Source organism: Apodemus sylvaticus, chromosome 5 (genome assembly GCF_947179515.1).
Source record: "Apodemus sylvaticus chromosome 5, mApoSyl1.1, whole genome shotgun sequence".
Taxonomy (NCBI): domain Eukaryota; kingdom Metazoa; phylum Chordata; class Mammalia; order Rodentia; family Muridae; genus Apodemus; species Apodemus sylvaticus.
This window is the reverse complement of record NC_067476.1, coordinates 41,655,249-41,677,701: the sequence shown is the minus strand read 5'-3', so window position 1 is coordinate 41,677,701 and position 22,453 is coordinate 41,655,249. Positions and strand designations below refer to the sequence as shown.

At 35.3% G+C, this 22,453-nt stretch overlaps 1 protein-coding gene across 1 annotated transcript in view; it reads right to left on the bottom strand.

Annotated features, from left to right (window-relative positions):
- The window catches only part of Psmd14 (proteasome 26S subunit, non-ATPase 14), an 87,864-nt gene that overhangs the window by 24,951 nt on the left and 40,460 nt on the right, over positions 1 to 22,453 (bottom strand). The window contains exons 4-7 of the mRNA XM_052182568.1: positions 13,477 to 13,548; positions 13,097 to 13,216; positions 10,313 to 10,383; positions 9,243 to 9,393 (exon numbers count right to left, since the gene is read on the bottom strand). Of these exons, the coding sequence (XP_052038528.1) occupies positions 9,243 to 9,393; positions 10,313 to 10,383; positions 13,097 to 13,216; positions 13,477 to 13,548 (414 nt within the window). The remainder of the gene's footprint in view (positions 1 to 9,242; positions 9,394 to 10,312; positions 10,384 to 13,096; positions 13,217 to 13,476; positions 13,549 to 22,453) is intronic.

Genomic DNA, 22,453 nt, shown 5'->3' with positions numbered 1-22,453 from the left:
AAGATAAAAAATTGCTGTCTATATCGAAGCCATAAAACCCACTGGATCTCCATTTACCAGCCTGACCAGTTAATTTTTTCTGGTACAAGTGCCTTGAGACTTTTCAGAGGTCAGCGCAACAGTAGACAGCTTATAACAAAACCATTAGCAGTTTGGCTAGCTTAGGGAAACCTCTTACTTTCCTTTTTTTGTTTATTATCACTGCATGAATCTGCAGCATATGATAGTTTATAATTTCTCAGGCTTGTTAAATTCATGTTAAAGGTCTGTTTTCTTGTTGAATAAATTTTGTTCATATAATGCTGCCTATTTCATACACTCAGTCTTTAATAGCACCTTTGGTCTATGCGCAACTCACAGATCAAAACAGAGGACTAAAATAGGGGTTGATGATGCTATTTACATGTGTGATTCCTGCTGTCTTCTTGTTAGTAGCTTTAATATAATAGAAGACCTTGTCTGTTTTGTAATTAACACATCTTTACTGGAGAGATATTTGGAAGTGATTGCTGTGAATATACTGGTTAGTAAAATAAACACAATCACACACCACTTTCTGTTATCAGACAAATTTGTGAATTGTACACATTATACTCCAGATCAACAAACTGTGATATAACAGCCAAGTAGAAGACACATATTTATATAACCCTTTATTTTTCTGAAAATATGTATTCACTCTGACCTTGCAAATATAATTAGCTGTGGGATGTGCAGACTTCAGTACCATGGTTGCTTTACTAATTGCAACTCTTGGAAATAGATACTAAATATTTGGAAGCTGCCAATACAAAATAAAAACTGCATCTTTCTTGTACATCTGTCTCAGCTTACAAAAGCAAAATAGTTTTGAAAACAATACTGAGTTCCATGTTTATTCCAAGCACACCCAAGGGTCAAAGGCCTATCATTCCCATTTAATGATGAATCTGGCTCAGGATTTAAGCTGTAATTCAGATTCAGTTTAATCCATATTCTTGACTTCTTATATGAATGTGTGTGTGTGTGTGTGTGTGTATGTGTGTGTGTGTGTGTATAAGTTCATTCAATATGCTACTTTTTAATCCATGTTTCTCTACGTCACTAAAAGAACAGACTAAATTTTTAAAGCACCAAACTGCAACCCTGATTTTTGCATTCAAAGAAAGCTTGTTTTTTAAAGCAAAACTCAATGTAATTTAATGAAAAGATATTTTATTACATATATATACTTCCAGCAGAGGTTACTATTATTTTCCTCCTCCTGTCATAGTGGCTTATAGGGGCATTTCCAACTGTACTTCCATTGAAGTCAATGGCCAATGGAAGTGTTTCAAAAGCACACAACAAATGAAGAATTGATGATAAAACATTTATGACATAGTCATTTTCTTGAGTTCAAATGTAGGAGGATGTAAATATTTAGAATCTTTTACAACTATATAGGTAACCCTAACACCTATAAGTTAGTAAGAAAGAAAAAAAGAAAAAAAGAAGGGGAGGGGAGGGGAGGGGAGGGGAGGGAAGGAAGGAAAAGATTAAGAACAAAAGTGATGCTAAATACTTAGAAAAAGAAAAAGTTAACAGCTAAGTTCTATACTTAAACGCATGTAAACCAAGTGGCATACAGAGTCCTTCAGTAAACCACTGTGAAATGAGACGCAGGGGCAGAAGAGCAGAGCCACAGCAAACACTGCTGCCTGGAAATGGCCGGTCATCAAATGCTTATTTTTTAGATTCTTTAAAAATTAAGAATGACTGTGACCTGGGGAATACTGTGGGGATTTGTGACCATTTCGTTATTTCTGCTGCTATGCACTGCCATGCATCTATAAGATAAAAACATTTTCCATCTCTTGTAAGCCCACAGCATAAAAAATTCAAAGATATCTTACTTTTTATGCCATTTCCAATGAAAAGCACTAAGAACTAAAACTGAGTCATGCCAAACGCATATCACTGAATTGCTGTGATTTCTTGGTCTCAAGTTTGCAACATGGAAATTATTTATAAAATGTCAATTTTAGCTCTGGAAAAGAAGTTCCTATGTGAATGTACAGTTTCATCCTCAGAGAATTGCTTACTGTAGCTACAGATCTGCAGAACAGTTTCAATATACTGGGAAGAAGAGGAATGGGGCAGATCTAGCATAATGTACTTTTCTGGCAAGTGAAGACATGTATCAAAATTCAAGAGTAAACCCACAAGCTTTGAACATATATCCCTTAATGAAAACAAATTGATTTTTAGAAACTAGCAATGCAAAGGTAATTAGACATTTTGAGATTCATAAAACATTGTGAAAGAATTTACTTAAATCAAAGAAGGAAACTGAGCACAACTTTTTAGTGTTTGCATATAGTCAGCACAGTATAGGAATTTGAGTGCCTACCTGTGTGAATCAATCTCCTCTCGAAGTTAAAATTCTAGGTCTATTACCTGCTGGCCAAGTGACCTAAGACAAATTAGTTAATGACTCAATCTCTTTGTTTGCTCATGAATGATACTTCACAGAACTGGTGATACGATTAAATAATATATGCGTGCTTGTCATTACAGTTCCTGTTAATTGTGGTAGTCACAGAGCTGTTCCCTTTAGATCTCTCTCTCTCTCTAATAAAACCTGCTGTGGACAGCACAGCTGACTTCTAAATTCCAGCTGCTGCACCTTTTAATCCACTGGGCAGTGACACCAGGCAATATATCCCCAGGGCTGCTCCCAGCCAATGACTAAACATAACCATGGAACAAGAATTTAGCCATCTCTGCCAAAACAAAGACACCTTTGAAAAGTAACTGTAATTCAACTACTGTCTATAAACCTACCCAGAACCACATTCCTCAAGCCTTTATCCATATGGGTATTTTCTCCAAATAAGTCTGTCATGTATGTAATCACATTTGAGTGTTACCACAGTTAACAATTTGGTTTATGATCTGTATAGCAGCCAACCTGACACAGTTAACAATGAGCAGCACTGTGAGGGTAAACATTGTAAGAGTTACCCTAAAAATGAAATCATAATTATAAATTTGTTATCCTGAGACACCTGATACATGAAAAAAAAAAAAATAATAAGGAAATTATAGCCCTTCCCTTCCCTCCCACCAAACCCTCCAGCGCACACCCATAGTCTCTGCTTTCTTAAAAATCCATGGCCCTTTTCTTTTACACACACACACACACACACACACACACACACAGGCAAATGTCTAGAATCTTTACTCATGAATGATAGATGTTTCTTAGCACACAGGTGACAAATAGCACACTTAATATTGAACTCCTTAGGGGACTTCTAATGAGCTTCAAGAGCCCAACACCTATAGTCTGCTGATACCAACTCAAGAGTGCCAACTGTCTCTGGTAGCTATAGTCAGCCTACACAAAATGAACAAGTGATTTTAGATCTTATTCTAATATCAAACTGTGATGATAAAAGCGATGTTCCTACTAATGGGCCCATGTAAAGTAAGTGATGAAAAAAAAAAAAAAAACCCTAGCTACTAAAGACTAAGATTTAATGGCTTTAACACAGCAATGCAAGTATGGTGTCTATGTCTATACTATACCATCATCTTTAAAGAAAGTCAAACTAGCCTTATGTCCTTCAAACTAGCATTACTCAAAAGGCAAATGTATTCAGCACGAAAAACATCAACTAAATTCATACATATAACAATATTAAAGTTTGCTTATTAATAGGTAGAAATTATCTTTCCAAATGCATTTCCAAAATGCATCAGTTTATAAATGAAGACACTAAGGCTATATAACTCTAAGTAAATAATATACTATAATGTGTAAGAGAGAGAATATGATTTGTGCCTAAAAGGATGCTAAAACCAGTATACTAGTTATTAGCAAGTTACGTGATGTAATAACTGCATTAACACAAAACCTAGAAAAGATTAAATTTCACTTGTACAAAAGCAGAGTCTATGGCTCACTTAATAGATAGCAATTCCATAACAGTTGTTATGGTAAAACTATAAAGCCCATCAAAATGGTATAAAACAAACACATAACAGGATGAAAAACTCCAAGAAAAAATGTTTGTGTACTATTTTACATATAGAAAGAAGAATGCTATCAATCGTGATTTTAAAACCTGTCATTAGGTTTGACAATATATTATCATTTCCATACTACTGCTTAGTTTCCATGCATTTATCACATCTAGAGGTAGATTAAGCTGGAAGTTTCACAGAATAGGTTTCATTTAGAATAAAAACTATACACTAAGTCCAGTTGTAAAACAGGGCTATAAACATCTGTTTCCCTATTGCTAATAGTCTAACAATACCTGATGTCTTTGAAGAAATTTGCTATAATCAATTCTATTCTTTTTAGAAAATTATAGAAACACATTAATCCTCTCAAAACTAAGGCCTAGATTTGGAAAGACCTCCTTAAGAGCTAAAGTCATTGATATGTTCTTAAAAATTAACATGTGATGCTGCAGGAAAGATTCTTAATTAAACCCACTGTTTGCCCACACAAAACTAACAAACTAACAAACTAACACCAAGGGTGAGAGCAGAGCTTCCTTTTGTCTGTATCTCTAGTGCATACCTGGCACACAGTGCTTGTCAGCACTGGTGAATGGCTAGATAATTAGATGATTACAGAAGTAAAGGAATTCAGTAAGTCAAAAGTCTATAATATTCTTAAAAGTAATGGGACATTGTCTTAAATTCCATTTTTCCTAAACCAATACAGCTGCAGCATTCAAATTATTTTTAAACACACCACTGAAAACAAATAGCAAGTAATGGAGTAACATTAATTAGCTCAGGTGCATTAACACACAAGCTTTAGATTAAAATAAATTTTACCTCTATATAACATTTATTCCTTCAGTATTTTAAATCTAAAGGTGCCATTATTATAAATGTACTATACCTGCAAGAATTTGATAGGTATTCTTATATCTGTCATAAACCATGAAACTGTTCAAGTCCATACACCAAAGTTTCAGCAAAATATATCCCCTTTACTCTCCATTCATATACTCGGAGAAAATATCCTTGAAATGTTATATGCCTACTAAAAAGAAATTCTTAAATGAGAAGGCCCTCTTCTTTTGTAGCTGTTACCATCACTTTCCTAAGCATGAACAAATTAGGGGTTAGCGCAAATTTATTTTTAGTAGGATTTCCAGAGATATTAATATTCTATATTTTTTAAAAAGTTAGTTCTTTCTTACTTTCTACACTAAAAAAAAATGCCATTTATCACATGGCAACTAACAGACATCAATATCACTATGTATATATGATACATACTCTCTAATCAGTGTCTGTATTACCCCAATATATTCAAAATACTACAAAATGGATACAAAAGTTCCTCCTTTACAGGTAATAAAACGAAGCTTCACCAAAAATAGGTAACTGGTTTAAGGCCATGTTGCTCTTCATTATTTAATCATGTCTTTTTACATAATTTATATGTATGATTTTTAATAAGAAAAAACAGAGCTGTTGCTGTTATTTAAGTAACTTAAAACTACCACAATTTTAAAATTAACATGAAAATTACATTTTTATAACTCCTAAATATGTGAAGAAAAAAAAAACCCAGGAAAGCCCTTAGAAATAATTCATTTCCTAATTCACTTTCTCCTATATTTGTATTTCTTTCCAGTGCTCCATGTTTGGAGAAAGCTCTCCTCCTTTAAAGCCCAGTATCTGTGAAAGGGTGAAGCTAGCACGGAAGCACCTAGTGCAGTGTTCCTCCTCCACTCCTCCACAGGGCAGGGTCCAGCCTGTAACGGAGCCACAGCTTACCCTGCTCCTTTCCGGGCTTTCTAACTTACTCTGCATTAACCATGTATGCTACCAAAGTAGACTTTGCTATATAGAGGCAAATACAGGATTCTGGTCAGGAATCAGCTTCCATTTTTAAAGCTTGTTGAAAATTTCTTATCAGGTTAAATAAACGTGTTTCAGAAAAACCCAGTCACTGTTTACATTACATGGTCATTAGTTTCTATAAGTTTTCAACAGAAAACAGGCACTGGGACTGCTAGAGTTAATAGACAGCATCTACACATTCACTAAAAGCAACTTAGTCAAGGAAAATTAATTCTCTAAATTTAATGTTTTAAAGAATAAATATTTTTAAGAGCATATTGTACAGTAGTTTTCAGATGTTGCTCAAAGTAACCCCATATGAAAAAGAAGTGTAGCAGTGTTATATGTTGAATCAACTTGTAAAGCTACTGTGCTGGATGACTACATGGCAAATTAGGCAAGAGGTTACCACTGTGCTATTTGAAGCTCTGAGTACAAAATATTTAGGTATGTGTACCTTACACATAAACTGAAAACTAAAGCAGAATGTTGAAACTATGTCATTAAATAGTTGAAATCAAAAGCTCACTGGTAATCTCTATGAGTTTACTCTCCACAATTTAAATGACAAAGAGTTTTCTCATCTATCATTTAAAAGTATTTGTGCTATATAACTCGGCATGTGATATGGGGTCTTTATCCTATAATATATTTTATTATGATGGTGGTCTTGTTGTTTCGTGTTTGGGATGTCACCAATGTCCAAGGGAATGAATTTATCTAACATTTTAAAATTAATATAACTCTTACCACATGAAAAAAAAAATCACCTGTAACACCTACTTTAAATAATATGAACTACTGTTTAAAATTAGAGATAAACTGAAGTCCTCTCCCCTGATCTAGGCTACAAGAAGCTGAAGACAGTGATAACTTCTTCATATGAACTTAAAAGGCTGTGTAATGACCTCTAGTGCTCACATACCATTCCTGAGTTACTCTGGTTATAAAGGGCCTATAAAATGTAGTATTCAAGAGCAAATAAAAGGGCTTAAGTGCTGTGTAATTTTGTAGAGTTGGATTTCTGTTTATGTTTACCAGTAATAATAATAGCAACAGGAACAGTAGTGGTGCCTGTCTCTAGGATTAAGTCCAAACGGTTATTACTTTAATATCTGGATATTATTCAATTTAAAACATACTCAAGTCACCCTAAAAGCAAACTGAGCTTACCGGTAATGAATTAAGATGATGAAGAATCCATACTTAACTGAATTGCTAAAAAATATAGGTAATAGTGGAATTTATAAAAATAAAAATATATAGGAAAGAGGTTTTAAAAGTATGACAGAGTTTCAACTTTAGTTATTTAAATGTAGACTATCATTTTAAATCTTGATCTAATCACAGTTTTATTAAATATTTTGACAGTTTTGATATATCACATACTAGGAAGGAAAAGTAACATGGAATTCTTTATTTTTATAAATTATATTCTTAAATTTCATGATTTAAATAAAATATCCCATCATGGATTTATTAGCATTTAGTTGATTTGTAGTGTCAAAACTCTTGACAATTAAAAAGTAATAAACTACAACCACATTCAGCTGCCATACAGATGGACTACATACTGACAGGACGTGTTCTTACAGTGCAGGTGACACAGCTCTATGAACTTGAATATAACAGGCAGTAAGGATCACTGACCATATATAATTACATTTTAAAAAATTCAACAATATTTTATGACTAAATAAAGCAAAGTAATAATACATATGATTTCATAAAGTAATTTTGCATATATTTTAAAAATTATACAAAAGTCAAGTCCTTTGCTGTAAGTATAGTTTTAAATATTTTCATTTTAATATGAATTACAACTAGTAAGAACTAATGGAAATTTGATATTATACAATACTTTCATGCAAGTTTTGAAGGTAAAACTGCTCTCTAGAATTATCCTTCAGAGATAAGCCATAAACATAGCTTGTAAATTACTGTAGTGGGAGCTTCACAAGTTTTAATTCTTTATTTCTAGAACAATAATTATTATTAAATTATGTTACTGAAAAGATACATTAAACATTTCATCTGATATCGTTTAAATCTGGTAAACGATAAGGACTTTCAACTTCGTCATCTGCTTAAGTAACAATTTACTTAGTAAAATAAAGGGCAAATAAATTAAAACAAGGATACAGCAAGCATTCCAAGTTTTCTTAAATTGCCTAGTATATCAGTTGGTACTATTACTGTTTTGGGGGACAGTTTCTGCCTTTGAAAAGCTACATTACATCTCACAGGATCAAGCTTTAAATAAGACCTCAATTTTTATACATCATAATAATATGTTATCAGAAAACATTCCATTTCAAATTTGTAACACAAAGCATCTGTGTTTTAACAATCACATTTAGTTTGCTTCAGCTGCTGCATAGATGTAAATGTAATCCACACCACTATAAACTCCAGGTCTGAGAGATATCAAGCTAATATTTATTTCTAAGTGCTTTAAAAATTATTTGTAAAAGCCTGCATAAAAAGGATTCCGTAAGTGTATTGTGATTTTACTTTAACAATTATTCTGCACTACAATGGAAGTACATGCTCAAACAAGACACCGCAGCAGTATTTTAAAGCAGTAACCACCTAGCCAATTTCTCTCTGTTCTGTAGTTTTTCTAATCCACTCTCCCTGTGGTTGAGCAAAATCGAATTGCCTCTCACATTTGCAGACAGCTCTGTGAAGGTGATAATAGAGCTGCACCCTGCTGTCATGAGGCAGGAAATAGGAAAATGGCATATGGGGCTAGAGAGAAAGAAATAAAAAAGGGGGAAAGAAAGAACGAACAAAAAAAGAGAGAGAGAACTAAACAAGAACAAAAGAGATTTCAACAAAGGACAATATAACCCAATGTGCTCTGCAAGCTAACTTCTTTTTAGAATCAGTCAGCATATTTAATCATTTATCTGGGTCCTCACTCCAAACACATGAATGGTTGATTACCAAGTCTTTGGGACAAATTTTCATTGTCTAAAATATTTAGAATATCCAAAATATATCCTGCATAATGGTTGAAAAACAAAGCCCTTTAAAATAACATTTTTAAGATATGCTGATATTTATTAAATATTAGTAGAATGTATGAAGCAGGCTTTTATACAATTTATAATTTATGAAATTTTTAAAATTAGGGATAAACATTCATTCATGATTGTAAACTAAAAATAAAACCCCTACATAATTTTTTTTAAATTACTAATACCATGATATACATTTAAGGTCTTGAATAATTTCCATAAAAAACATTCCTCTCTCTCTCTCTCTCTCTCTCTCTCTCTGTGTGTGTGTGTGTGTGTGTGTGTGTGTGTGTGTAGTTAAGAACACTTTCAAATAAAGATTCTTATTCCACACATGTATACAGTAACAGTAGCCAGCAATGAAGTTGGAACTGGCTCTACCTTTCCTTTTACGCTCTGAATGGGATCCACAACCACTGCCACGGCTCTCTCCGACAAGGCTTCAAAGCTCTGCTGAGTGTTGATATCCACACCAGAAAGCCAACAGCCAAAGCCAGGGTGACTGTGATACCAACCAACAACCATCTCGGGCCTGAAACAAAGGGCACTCAGACTCAGAACACAGCAATGCATGATGAGAGGAGAGAAACAACACACTAACAGGGTATAAATTAAGAAAAGATGAAAGCACACAGGTGTGAAAAAGCACCATTAGAAACTCTGAAGCCGGACACCATGTTCTCCAGCAAACATGGAAATGAGTAAGTGTGACAAAGAAGGGCTATCATTAAGAGACTCACATTAGCAGTGGTAGATAAGGCTTTCAGTTTTTCACCTTGTTACCACACTTTCTCAGAGCCAGTTTTTACCCTTTCAGTATTCAAGTAAATATCTACTCTTTAACTCCTTAGCTCTGGGAGCTGGATTTTCCAGGCACAGAGTACATTTTTTAACAATGGACACCAGGATCCACTGTTGTGAAAGGATTAAATATCAATTAAACCAGCAGTAGAACTAGGAACTCAGTCAAAAACCAATTTGCACTGCTCTGCTCAGCTGCTGAGCCTTTTGCTAACATTAATTTTGAAGTTTTTTCACAGTAGAAGAATCTGAGCAAGAGAATGACAACTATTGGGAAACTTAGCTTGAAGGGAAAAACACTTGGATTACTGTCTTTAAAACTCATGTCTACACACAGTTATTCAGAACAACACTCAACTGCAATTCTCAAATACACAGAACATACCAGGTGTGTTGTTTATAAGTGAAGAGAACATAATTGTGATGCTAAACAGAGGAACAGTATAGCCTAAGCCTATGACATGACAGCTGAGAATCTTAATACAAGCAGTTATCTGATTGGTAGACTTCCATTCAGCATGTCAAGAGGCACCACACAGGCAGATCAACTATACTGATTCCTCCCCTAGGAATGATGTTTATAAATATTATTAGCTTTAAGATACATTTCCAAAAATATTTCTCATTCATTAAAAAAAAAAAATACCCACCTTCCTGTTTGTTTCAGCATATCCAACATTTTGGCTTGGAACACTGGATCAACTGCTTCTACACTGACACCCTATATTAGAAAAAAAAAGATTTTTCTCTGATTAAATTAGAAAAGAAGAAACATACTGTAAATGAACAAAACAAACAAAAAAAAAAAACCATACCCCCAATTTTGTATTATAATTTTATAGGTTTTGATACATGTATTTCATAGCTACTCAAATCACTAATTTCTGAAACTGTCAAGTACCAAAGTGCTGTTAGCTAATGATTGAGACAACATTCTGGGAAAAGTTTATGGTTGTTGCTCTGTATCTATAAGAAGTACCAAATAACTGACAAACTATGATTTTTTTCAGTTATACCTACCTATGGCAAGCATACTGCCTAATACCATTCTCTAACAGGATAAGAACTATATGTCTTTAGTTATTGTGCAGTACTATTTTTTGAATAATATAAATAATTTGAAGAATATTCATATATTGTCTCATAAAACAGCAATCACAAAAACTCACTACTAGACACAGACCACATAATCAATTCTCTTAAATATTGCATTAATTTGCTAATTAATTAAAAAATATGATCTTAACATACAGAATAAGAATTTACATTAATAAAATGTTAATATTAAGATGATCTATTACAGGTCAGTGTGATTTACCTCCTAAGGCTTTCTTCCAACATCAGGAATCTCAGTCTAATCTAGCTAAGCAAGCAGTTTAACAGCATTTCCTTCCCACCAAAGCAAACAGCATACTGAATCCCACCATACTCCAAAGAGGGCATCTTTGGAAAAAAGGAAGATGCACACTGTTGCTGGGCTAAGACTATTTTGGGGGTTTTGTTTTCATTAAAGAGAAGGTGAAGAGAGAAAATGCAGAGACATGAAGGAGGGGTAGAGCGCGGGGAGGAGGAGAGAGGGAGACAGTGGAGGAGGTGACTATGCAGACATTCTTTACAGAAAGGGTCTCTGACTCTTGAGCCAAATGAAATACTTTCTGATTCTACTACACAGGCTGAATATAAGAATCAAAACAGCCTATCTCACACCATCAAGCAAGCTTTTACATGGAGGTGTAGTAATAATGTATAAGAATCATTTATTATCTTAATTTTCTACACAGGGACTACCTATAACAAAAGTAAGTTGATATTTATGTATTTATATAGTCTGATAGAAAAAAGAAGATATAACAGCAGACTAAGATTTAAATCTAAATACAAATCTGTGGTTAGCAGTGTTTACATAGCCATATGAACAAAAAGTATAATGGATTTTCAGAAAGACAAAACAATTCCAAATCAATTTACCAAAACAAAACAAAAACCTCATCTAGAAGTATTGTAGATTTTCATATTGTTTTGTATTATTTGCAAATATGTTGCATACTATAGCAGCTGCCCTGCAGAAAACACTTGTTTCATGTGTGTATATGTATATGTATACATGTAGATATATGCATGTATGTGTATACACATACAATGGCATCACTTAAATGTTTATAATTTGTTCCTTAGTATGCACCTTATCAAAGCAAGCTTATAGTAAGGGCCTTTAAACAAAATGAGCAGCTTTTACCTTTAAGCCTCACCGGCCTTAATACGAATACTGGTAAAGGACAAAAACATTAGAGAAACAAAAACAATGCACAAGTGAAAATGGTACATATCATGTTTTGAAAAGTAAGTAGAATTAATGCTGACAATTTTTGGTTTGAGTTGGTATTTCAATGTAGGGGCACATGGCTTCAAAATGACGATTCAAGACAAGGAAGACTGAATTCCTCATCTCCTTTCTCCACCTCTCAAGTGCTGTGATTCAAGGCATAAGCGACTGTACTGGCTTTTAATAACATCTTTTCACATTTTCTTTAAATCCAGCAGGGTACCATTGCACACACTTTTAATCCCAGCATTCCAATACAGAGGCAGAACGATCTCTGTCTGTTAGAGGGCAGCCTACTCTACATATAAAATTCCAGGCCAGCAAGGGCTATACGGTAAGACCCCCTATCTCACAAACAAATACCTTAATAAACAACAATCACAAAAAATATCCAAACAGGACTGGAGGGATGGCTCAATGGAGCACTGACTGCTCTTCCAGAGGTCCTGAGCTCAATTCCCAGCAACCACACGGTGACTCACAACCATCTGTAATGGGATCAAATGCCCTCTTCTGGTGTGTCTAAAGATAGAGACAGTGTACTGATATACATAAAATAAATCTTTTTTTTAATCCAAACAAAAAATGATAAATATACTACTTTTTATAAAAATCTACTGGCATAAATAAAAGGGAAAGAAAAATTGCCACTACAGGTAGTAGATTGCTTTCAAAAGTTTATATTTTGATACTTAACAATTGAATGTCATTTATTACCATATATATATATATAGCACATAGACTTCAAAACAATAGAAACTTACAGGAAGACTAATTCACATGTATTCAAATTTTATACAGCTTCTAAAAACTTTCATCAAATGTTCAGAGTAATAAATGTAATACCCTACTTTTATAGCAACTAATTTTTAAATCTAGTAAGTAATTTAGTACTACCATCATTCAGTTTTTAAGAGTTCAGGGTGTATTTAAAGGACTAATGATTTAATTCAACACAAGATAAAATCTGTACTACTAATCTTGTGACTGCTGCTTCCTAAAGCAAAGAAAGAAAAACATAAAAAGATGAAAATTATTTTGAATTTAAAAAAAAAGGAAAAAAAAAAGAAAAAGAAAAAGACATGCAGCAGCCAACATAAGTAATACTCACAGTTCCTGACTGTGGCATAGCAAACACATCAATCACTCTGACGGTGTAATCATCAACAAATTCACCAAGCATTAGACCCATAACTTCCATAGGAACCCCAGCACGGCCATGTTTTAACATCTGTAAAGAGAAAGATATATGGACACAACGCACATTTATTTGAAATCTTCACACACACACACACACACACACACACACACACACCCATGTTGCCAAATAACCTATTTTGCTTCTGTGGAAATAAAAAGCCTATTTTACAGACACACCCTAACTAGTACTTAGGTAATCCTTATGCCAGAGGGAATTAAGGCAACAAATATACCAAAAGTGAATGCAAAGGAAGCTCTGGGCAAGGAACTCCAAGGAACTCCCGTCCTTACCTTTAGCAACGCCAAGGAAGAGATATAAACTTGTTCTGCTGTGTCCACGGCAGGAGCATCTGTAGGTGGACCCTAGAAACAAGTCCATCAATTACTATAATACACAGAATATTGGAGTTAAAATTAAACTTACATGTAAATAAACTTCATTATTATGAAAGCTTCAGGAAACATCAATTTTTGTCCATTTACAATATAAATAATCATGAAATATTTACAAATATCAAGCATGAAAGCAACAGTTAAAACTCAGTATCCTGACAACTTTTCAATGGGCATAGAATATACTTCCACAGTGTTCATCTACCTTGGCTACAAAATAATTACTGCCAATTAGTGTAACATTAGTTAACATTCTATATCCCACAACACAATATACTCTGATGCCACCTGCTATTGGACTAGTTTGATAAACTGCAGGATTACAAACACAGCAGATCCTCAGAGCTGCTTCAGCTCTGACTGCAGACAGCATGCAGATTAGGGAAGGGGATCACTCTGCAGATTCAGATACAGTGGGAGGGAAAGTGGAAAAAGACTTCTAATCCCTAGGTGAGAGAGCTGTGAACAACATACTCCCTGCACTTGCCTAATGAAGTTGTTGCTGTCCCCACACACAACAAATTTAGCACAACCACCTCAGGTGTGAACAAACTAGATAAGGTTGGGTAGGCATGAAAATATTTCCAGTGACTGACCACTGCCTTTAAGGCTATTACAAATTAAATGAGCCAACTAAGTTTCTTCCTAAAAGCTGCTATTTATTCACAAAAAGAAACAAATCTCTACTGATTGTCACAGTGAGCTGCACCTGCAACCTTTGGTCTTTGCCCTCTAGATAGCCTCATCCAGCAGCCAGTAAGTACAATTCCATGCCAAACACTACACATCATTTCAGTTTTTTTCTTTTTTTAATACTGGGCAGTCTATAAAATAGTTTCTTTTTTATTTATTTTTACTTATTTTTCTCTCATATATTTTATTCCAACCACAGTTTCCCCTCCCTCCTCTCCTCCCAGTCCTCCCTGCACCCAGGTCCACTCCTCCTGTTTCCCTTCAGAAAAGAACAGGCCTCTCAGGGATATCGACCAAAGATAGTATGACTAGGCACAAACCCTTCTATCAAGGCTGGACAAGCAACCTAGTAGGAGGAAAAGAATTTCAACAGCAGGCAAAAGGGTCCAAGACAACTTCTGTTCGTACTATTAGGAGTCCCACAAGAACACCAAGCTACACAACCATAACATATATGCAGAGGGCATAGGTCAGACGAATACAGACGCCATGATTGTCCCTTCAGTCTCTGTGAGCCCCTATGAGCCCTGCTTAGTTGACTCTGTGGGCCATGTCGTGGTGCCCTTGACCCCCTCTGGCTCCTATAATCCTTTCTAAGCCTCTTCCTCAGGATTCCCAAGCTCTGTCCAATGTTTCTGACTAGTTTGACTGGTTTTACCATGTCATCTATACCATGTCAAATATGTTAACCATTCACTTTCTCTTGCTTTCAAGCGTGTACTTGTTAAAATTAAATAACTGTTTATTCATACTCCACTAACAATCTACATGTATTTCTATTTATACACTGAATTAGTCACCTTTTGGGGCTGTTAAAAAAATCTTACGATCGTCATTGGAAGCATTACAGCACAGCCAGCTCCCAAGCGCCAACACTTCATTTAACACTGAATGCAGTTTCTCTGTTTCTTTCAAATAAACTTTCAAAATGAAAACTTTGTGGTAAGTTCAAGTACTTTTTGATGAAGCTATAGAAGCTTTAATAAGCTAACTTTGTTCCTCTAGCTAAGAAACTTAAGGAAGGTTACAAAATGGAGCTGGAAAGATGGTTCGGTGATTAAGAGCCTTGGTTGCTCGTTCAGAGGACCCAAGCTTGAATTCCAGCACACACATGATAGCCCACAACTGTTTGTAGCTCAAGTTTCTGGGATGAAACATCCCCTCTGACCTCCAAAGACACTAAACATATGTGCTACAAAGGCAAAACCACTATATATAAAATAAAAATAAATCTTTAATAAGAATTTTAAGAAATAAGAAATTTAAAGAAAGATTTAAAAAAATTGAAGATTATATCAAGTTAAATGTGATGATACATTTGTGGAAGCTAAACTTTAATCTTAAGATGATAAACACCATATTCAAATTATTTCTTGGACTCTGAACAACTTTAAAAATTGTGTATGTCATCTGATAGCCTTTTTCAATTTGCCAGAAAATAATTATTTTTAAAAAGACCACATTTTTACCTTAAATATATTACTGATAGAAACTAGAAACTTTTTTCAGTCATCAATGAAAGAAAAACCTGCCTTTGTTGGGTATTATATATAATCAGTACTTAGCAAAGCATATAGCAAGAACTCAGTAATATTTGCTGAAAAAATTAATAAAGAAGATACTGAAAGCTAATAGAACTAAACAGGAAATTTCCCAACAGTCACTTGTGAGCGGGAGCAAGCGCACGCACATGGAGAGAGGTCTTAGCTTTGCTTACACCCTATTTCCTCAGGGGTCAGAGTCATGCTACAGAAAGCCCTGCGTTAGGGAAAACTAAGACCCTTGCTTCTTTTCAGTATGAATGCTGTCTGCAGGACAACAGCCCGTGATGGGCACTGTCCTGCTCTCCCCTTTCTCTCCTCTGCCTGCCCTCCCTTCAAGTTCTTGCCAAGGGATCCAGCTTGGTTTCAAAACCTTCAGCCTCCTGATTGCTCAGGTGTGGCCCACATATTTTATCTCTTGATTTTGTGAGTCAGACACTAAAAATCCTGGTGTGGGGTGCTGGCTAGAAGTAAATAGAGTTGGTAAGTTAAATTTACAGAGACAGAAAAAAGCAGGGGGGCAGGGAGGACTGGGATACATCAAAGGCCTTGAAAGCAGTGAATATGAAGGCTACAGTATTTCTAAACACTCACCTATTCTGAGTAAGACTAAAAGATGCAATAAAGAAGAGACCTCATTAAAGACCCTGCAAACTAAGTTCAGAGAGAAATGTAAAAACTTTCAAACAGTTTAACAACAAAGATGACCTGCCTAGCCCTCAAGAGGGGAAAAACATGACATTACAGAGAGCCTACAACTAGTGTCTTTTGGTAAATAGTTCTGTGGACCAACATATGGGTTCATAATTCAATAATTTGTCTAAAAATTGGAATAATGAGCAACATTTTAGAAAATCTTATTGTAAGTAGAATATGACTTTCTTTGTAATATACCATTGGAGGAGAGACAAGATTTAAAAAGTAAGAATTAAAGTTACTCAATAAGAAACAAGGACAATATAACATTATTATAGGTTCCTAACAGTGACATAGAATACAACATTCTCTCTTACAAATGGAGAGGGATAGAGCTCATTGGTGATTATTCCAAAAATAAAAATCTGAAAAGATCTTTGAACTCCATTATTCAGTTAACTGCTGAATAATGAAACCATATCTTACCAAGTCATTTGGGGGGTGGGGGGTGGGGGGAAAGGAAGTGTCTACAAGACTGACAGTTAGGCACTGGAGAGCCCAGGGGCAGGGGTGCATTATAGATCTGCTCAAGGCTGTATGGGAAGCCTGTGGGTTCAAGGCCAATGGACTTATAGGAGGTCAGGTATTTCTGTTTTTAGGAACAGGATTGTTAGTGCACTGCAAGTCACTGCCAGCCAGTGTACTAGACAATAAAAAAGCTTCACCTACAGCCACCCAACTTTAGGTCTTAAACACACATGCACTCACACACATGCATGCATGTAATCAAAATACAAGAAAAAAAATTAAATACTAAATGATGTAAAGTAAGATGAAATAAAACTATTTATTGACAAATCAATGATGAACAACCTCTAAGTGAATTTAAAGTACAAATTCATACATATGTTGCTTAAAAGTAAAAAAGCAAACACTAAGAAAGTCAGTCAAAAACAAACAAACAAAAAAGACTTAACTGAATGATTAGGACCAGACATGTTTCACATTTCAGAACATCTGTAGTCTAAGACAGTTAAGCACCCACAATCCAAAAAATCCAAATGGCTACAAATTGGAAATTTCTTTGAACGCTGTACCATTTTGACTTCAAAACATTTTGAATGTTGGGTGTGGGATACCCAGTGTGGGCCTGAATGTTTCTGTAGCGGCTGCAGTGCTGCCATGGTTCACTCAGCGTGGGCTGCTCTGCTGAACAGAGGAACACCACACTGTCAGATCTTCTCTGGACTTCTGAAATCAGTTGAGTCTGTATTTACAGTTTGTTTTTCAGAACAAAAGTGACATTCAGCCATTCCTCCTTCCTGTTAAATTTATTAGGTTTTGATACGATTATGAAGATTTATAGAATAATCTGGAATTACAAAGCTTTCCATTTTGATATCCTGCTGTGTGTATACATTAACATTACCTAGCATTTAAAAATCAAAGCATTCACTATTAAAACATTTGACTCTAAAGCATCTTTTAGAACTAACTGCTGTAACATTTTTAATCAGTATATTGATAAATTCAGCTTCTCTCTATCTTGAGCCTAACCAGACTGCTATACTATTGTAGACATTGCATTTCATTAGCTTTCCAAGTTGTCACCATAGAACTGAATATATTATATCCTGCTTAAAAAATGGAAGCACTTCAAACTAAATTCGCTTCTCTATACCATGCTATGGCATTAACCAGGAAGATTAAAGAGTTACACTAAAAAAGAAAATCAAAGCATGGCAAAAACTTTTCTAATGATGAATGTCTATGTGATCAGGGTACAGGAACACATATGACAGGCACAAAACAAACTGACTCAATAAAATATACAATTAAGAACAATACAAAATTTCTGAATATTAAAAAGCAAAATACTCTGAAAATTTAGTTGCCTCATTTATGTCAAAAAAGTCATTAAGTAAATTATAAAAATTACTAAGGCCTTAGCAGAAACACAGGCAAAGAATATAGAAGCTAGTTATATAAAAAATACAAAATGATATAAATATGAAATGTATCCAACCTCCCTAGCTGACCTTCTTTAATTAAAGAAATACCAATTAACACATTAAGACTTTTTTTCCCCAACAAGACAAGTTTTCACAGTGTCCACTTTTGGAAAGGATAATAACGAAGACACTGCTCAACACTGATAGCAATATTAACTGGTATAATCCATCAAAAGCAGCTGAACAATGGATAGCAATAGCATTACGGTTGCACAAACTTTGTGACCTATCTTTCTTCACTCCTAAAAATTGAATAAACAACGAATGTTTGCAGAAACCAAAATGTTCATAACTGTCTTTAAATAATGCAAATAAACCTAAGTACTTAACCTACTATTAAAGAACATTGTTGAAAGCCTCACCTTCTGATTGCTTTTGTCATATTAAACAGCAGTAGCTATACGTTTAAAGCCAAGCATCTTAATCTGTTACTATGGGGACAGGGCTTCTCTATGTATCTCAACCTGTCTTGAAACTCACTACCTAGACCAGACTACATCTGACCTCATCACAGAGACGCATCTGTCTCCTGAGTGCAGGGGCTTAAAGGAGTATACTACATGCACAGCTTTGGAGGATATTTTAATTTAGAATCTTGGAAGAAGCCTACATTAAAGGAAGGGAGGGGAGGGGAGGGAAGGGGAGGGGAGGAAAGGGAGGGGAGAAGAGAAGAGAAAAGAAGAGAAGAGAGGAGAGAAGAGAAAAGAGAAAAGAAGAGAAGATAGGCCAGTCATGGGGAAAAGGGATAATGCATATAAAACTACCATGCCTGTAAGAATCCATCCATAAAATAGCAAGTCATCACACACATGTGTATCTGAAGACCAATTTTGTCAACGATAGCTCAATGAAGCTGAGAAGCTGAAGTAACAAAATGAAAGCTACAAAAGGGGCATGGCCACCAAATATACTAGCATGCAGGGAGATTCCATAGCTTTGATGGAAGGGAAAGCTAAACTAGTCATCAATCCATAAAACAAGCAGCTAGACTTACTGTTTACTAATGCAAAGGATTTTAAAGCACTCAAGGATACATATTTTTGGCCAGCTCTTGACTTTTAAGTAAGAGATTCCACTTTAAAAAAAAAAAAAATTCCCTAGTCTCAAACTCTAGAGCTACACAGGACAGGTTCATGACAGAAATCATAATACACATAAAATGCTAAGAAAATTGTGAAGATGTTTGGAAATGATCCAAGATATAATACACTGCTTTAAATACCTGAAAAAAAAAAATGTCAGAACACAGTTGGTTGGACTAAGAGTTTTCAAAGTACAAACTCTAAATAAGTTCCATTTAATCATCTGGAAACTTGTAAGCAATACACATTTTTACTGAATAACGAGAAACCGGGGTTCTAAAATGGTCCTCCAGCAACTCTGAGTCCTGATAAAACTTCAAGATCGTTGCTTTCAAACTACAATAGAACTATAAGCCAATGGGGAAATGATCTAAGCTAGTAATCTGGGGTTCACTATGAGAAAAATCTTATACTAGCCCAAGATACACAAAAAATTAAAATAGATTCCCAGTAACTAGAGTTAATCAACTGACTGCTCAGGTTAGACAGCTGAGAGCTGATTGGTTCAAACAACACAGTAACTCCCCCAACTCCATCATCACATTATTTCCAAGTAAGTCATTCCGAACTCAGTGCCTTCAAACACCAAAGTTAACAAATTCTCTAGAAATTAATCTTTTCAACTTATTTAATGTCTTGAGTCTCATACTAGATTAATACCTAAGTAAAATTTCTGCTGACTCAATTCAGTTCTCATACCTAACATAAAAAGTTTTATACTACAGAATGGCAGAGATTTTAAAATATTTACTTTTGAGAGAAGAAATGCAAAACATACTATCAAAACATTTATTCCTGGTTGTGATGGCTAATTTTGATGTCAGCTTAACACAAGTGAGAGGTAACTAAGAGAGCAGAGTTGAGAAAATGCCTCCATAAGTCTACAGGGCATTTCTTTTGAGATTGATATGGGCAGGCCCAGCCTATTGTGGTAGGAGTGGTGCTACTCCTAGAGACTGGCCCTGAGTTGTACAAGGCAGGTTGAGCAAGCCCATATATGGCACCCTTTCACAGCTTGTTTCAGTTCCTGCCTCTGGGCTCTAGTCCTGCCCTGATCTCCCTCAGTCTGGTACCTGGAAGTGCAACATGAAATAATCTTTCTTCCCTAAGTTGTTTTTGGTCCTGATGTTTTATCACAGCAACAGAAACCCTAACTAAGATACATGTCAAATAAGTTTAGAAAATACTGTGTATCTACCTGAACTCCCATGTTTACACTGTATGCTAAACTTCTGCTGTAAGCATTCATCCTAGGGGGAGCAAGAAGAAAAAAATATGTTTAAAGTTTTCAAAATCATACAATCCCATGAAGAAAATCTGAGGTTTCTGTTTCAGGGTATGGAGGGATTAAAAACAAAATTACCAAATGCATGACCAGTTACAATTCCTTAAGTATTTAGTTAAAGTGTGTGAGTATAAAAGTTTCAAGAATCTTGTGAGACAGTTAAAGCATATATTGAGATAGATAGACTCAAAGCTAAAGCTTATCACCAACTAGAACTAAAGTATAATTCTGATGGACAGTAATATGCAGTTTCCATTACAGCATGCCAACAGACAATTATATCAACTTTTCTTGATAGCTGAGTTTTCATGCTTTACAGTTTTAGAATCTGAAACCATTTCTACTAAGAAAGGGAAAAAGAAACGTGGGGTACCCTTTCTACTGAAAAGCAATTAAGATGCCCAGAGGAAGGACACTAATGTCTCTCTGTATTCTCTGAAATTTGGATGAGTGCAGTGAGTTATACAGAGCAACACTTACAACACTGAACACACTCACAACACTGTGTGTGTGTGTGTGTGTGTGTGTGTGTGTGTGTGTGTGTGTAGAGGATGTTAATAGGAAAAAGTAACAAACCGGATCAAACTCTATCTTGAGAAATTTGACTCTAACAAAGCATTTAGTGATTTTTTTTTTAAATCACTAAAGCACACAAGTAGCGAGTAAAGGATACTCCCATTTCTCATCACAATTTCTACCATCAAGTCCTCCGAAAGCTACTGACAATCCTGACACTCTGCTTTCCCTCTCTCTTGAGCGCCTATCTCTGAATCTATAATACATGTCCTCTGTGGTCATTGAATTTCACTTTTCAAATTCATGAGTCATAAGCCTGAAATCCCTTGCTCTCAAATACAACCCCGATTTTCCCATATCATTAGTTTAATACAATGGTTTGCAACCTAATGCTGTGACCCTTTAATATGGTTCCTCATATTGTGATAACACCCTCGACCATAAAATTATTTTTGTTGCTACTTCATAACTATAATTGTGCTTTTTCTGAATTGTAATTTAAACATCTGATATATAGAATATCTTATATGTGACCCCAGTGAAAGGGTTGCTCAACACCCAGAGGTTGCAACCCACAGGTGGAGAACCACCGCTTTAATACATTTTAAACTGAACAAATTTAAGCCACAATAAAAATCAGATAATGGTTTATCTCAGAAGCAGAGGTCTCAAACATCAAGATACTTTATGATAGCCTGGTGTGGTGGTGCACACCTTTAATAGCAACATTTGTCAGGTACAGACAAGTGGATCTCTGAGTTCTAGGCCAGCCTGGTCTACATAGTAATTTCCAGGTCAGCCAGGACTACAGACACCCTGTCTTTAAAAAAAAAAAAAGAGGAGGAGGAATAAGAGGAGGAGGAGGAAGAGGAGGAAGAGGAGGAAGAGGAGAAGGAGTAGGAAGAAGAAGAAGAAGAAGAAGAAGAAGAAGAAGAAGAAGAAGAAGAAGAAGAAGAAGAAGAAGAAGCAGCAGCAGCAGAAGAAGCAGAAGCAGCAGGAGGAAGAAGGAGGAGGAGGAGGAGGAGGAGGAGGAGGAGGAGAAGAAGAAGAGAAGAGGAGGACGAGGAAGACAAGGAGAAAGAGGAAGAGGAAGAGGAGGAAGATAATATT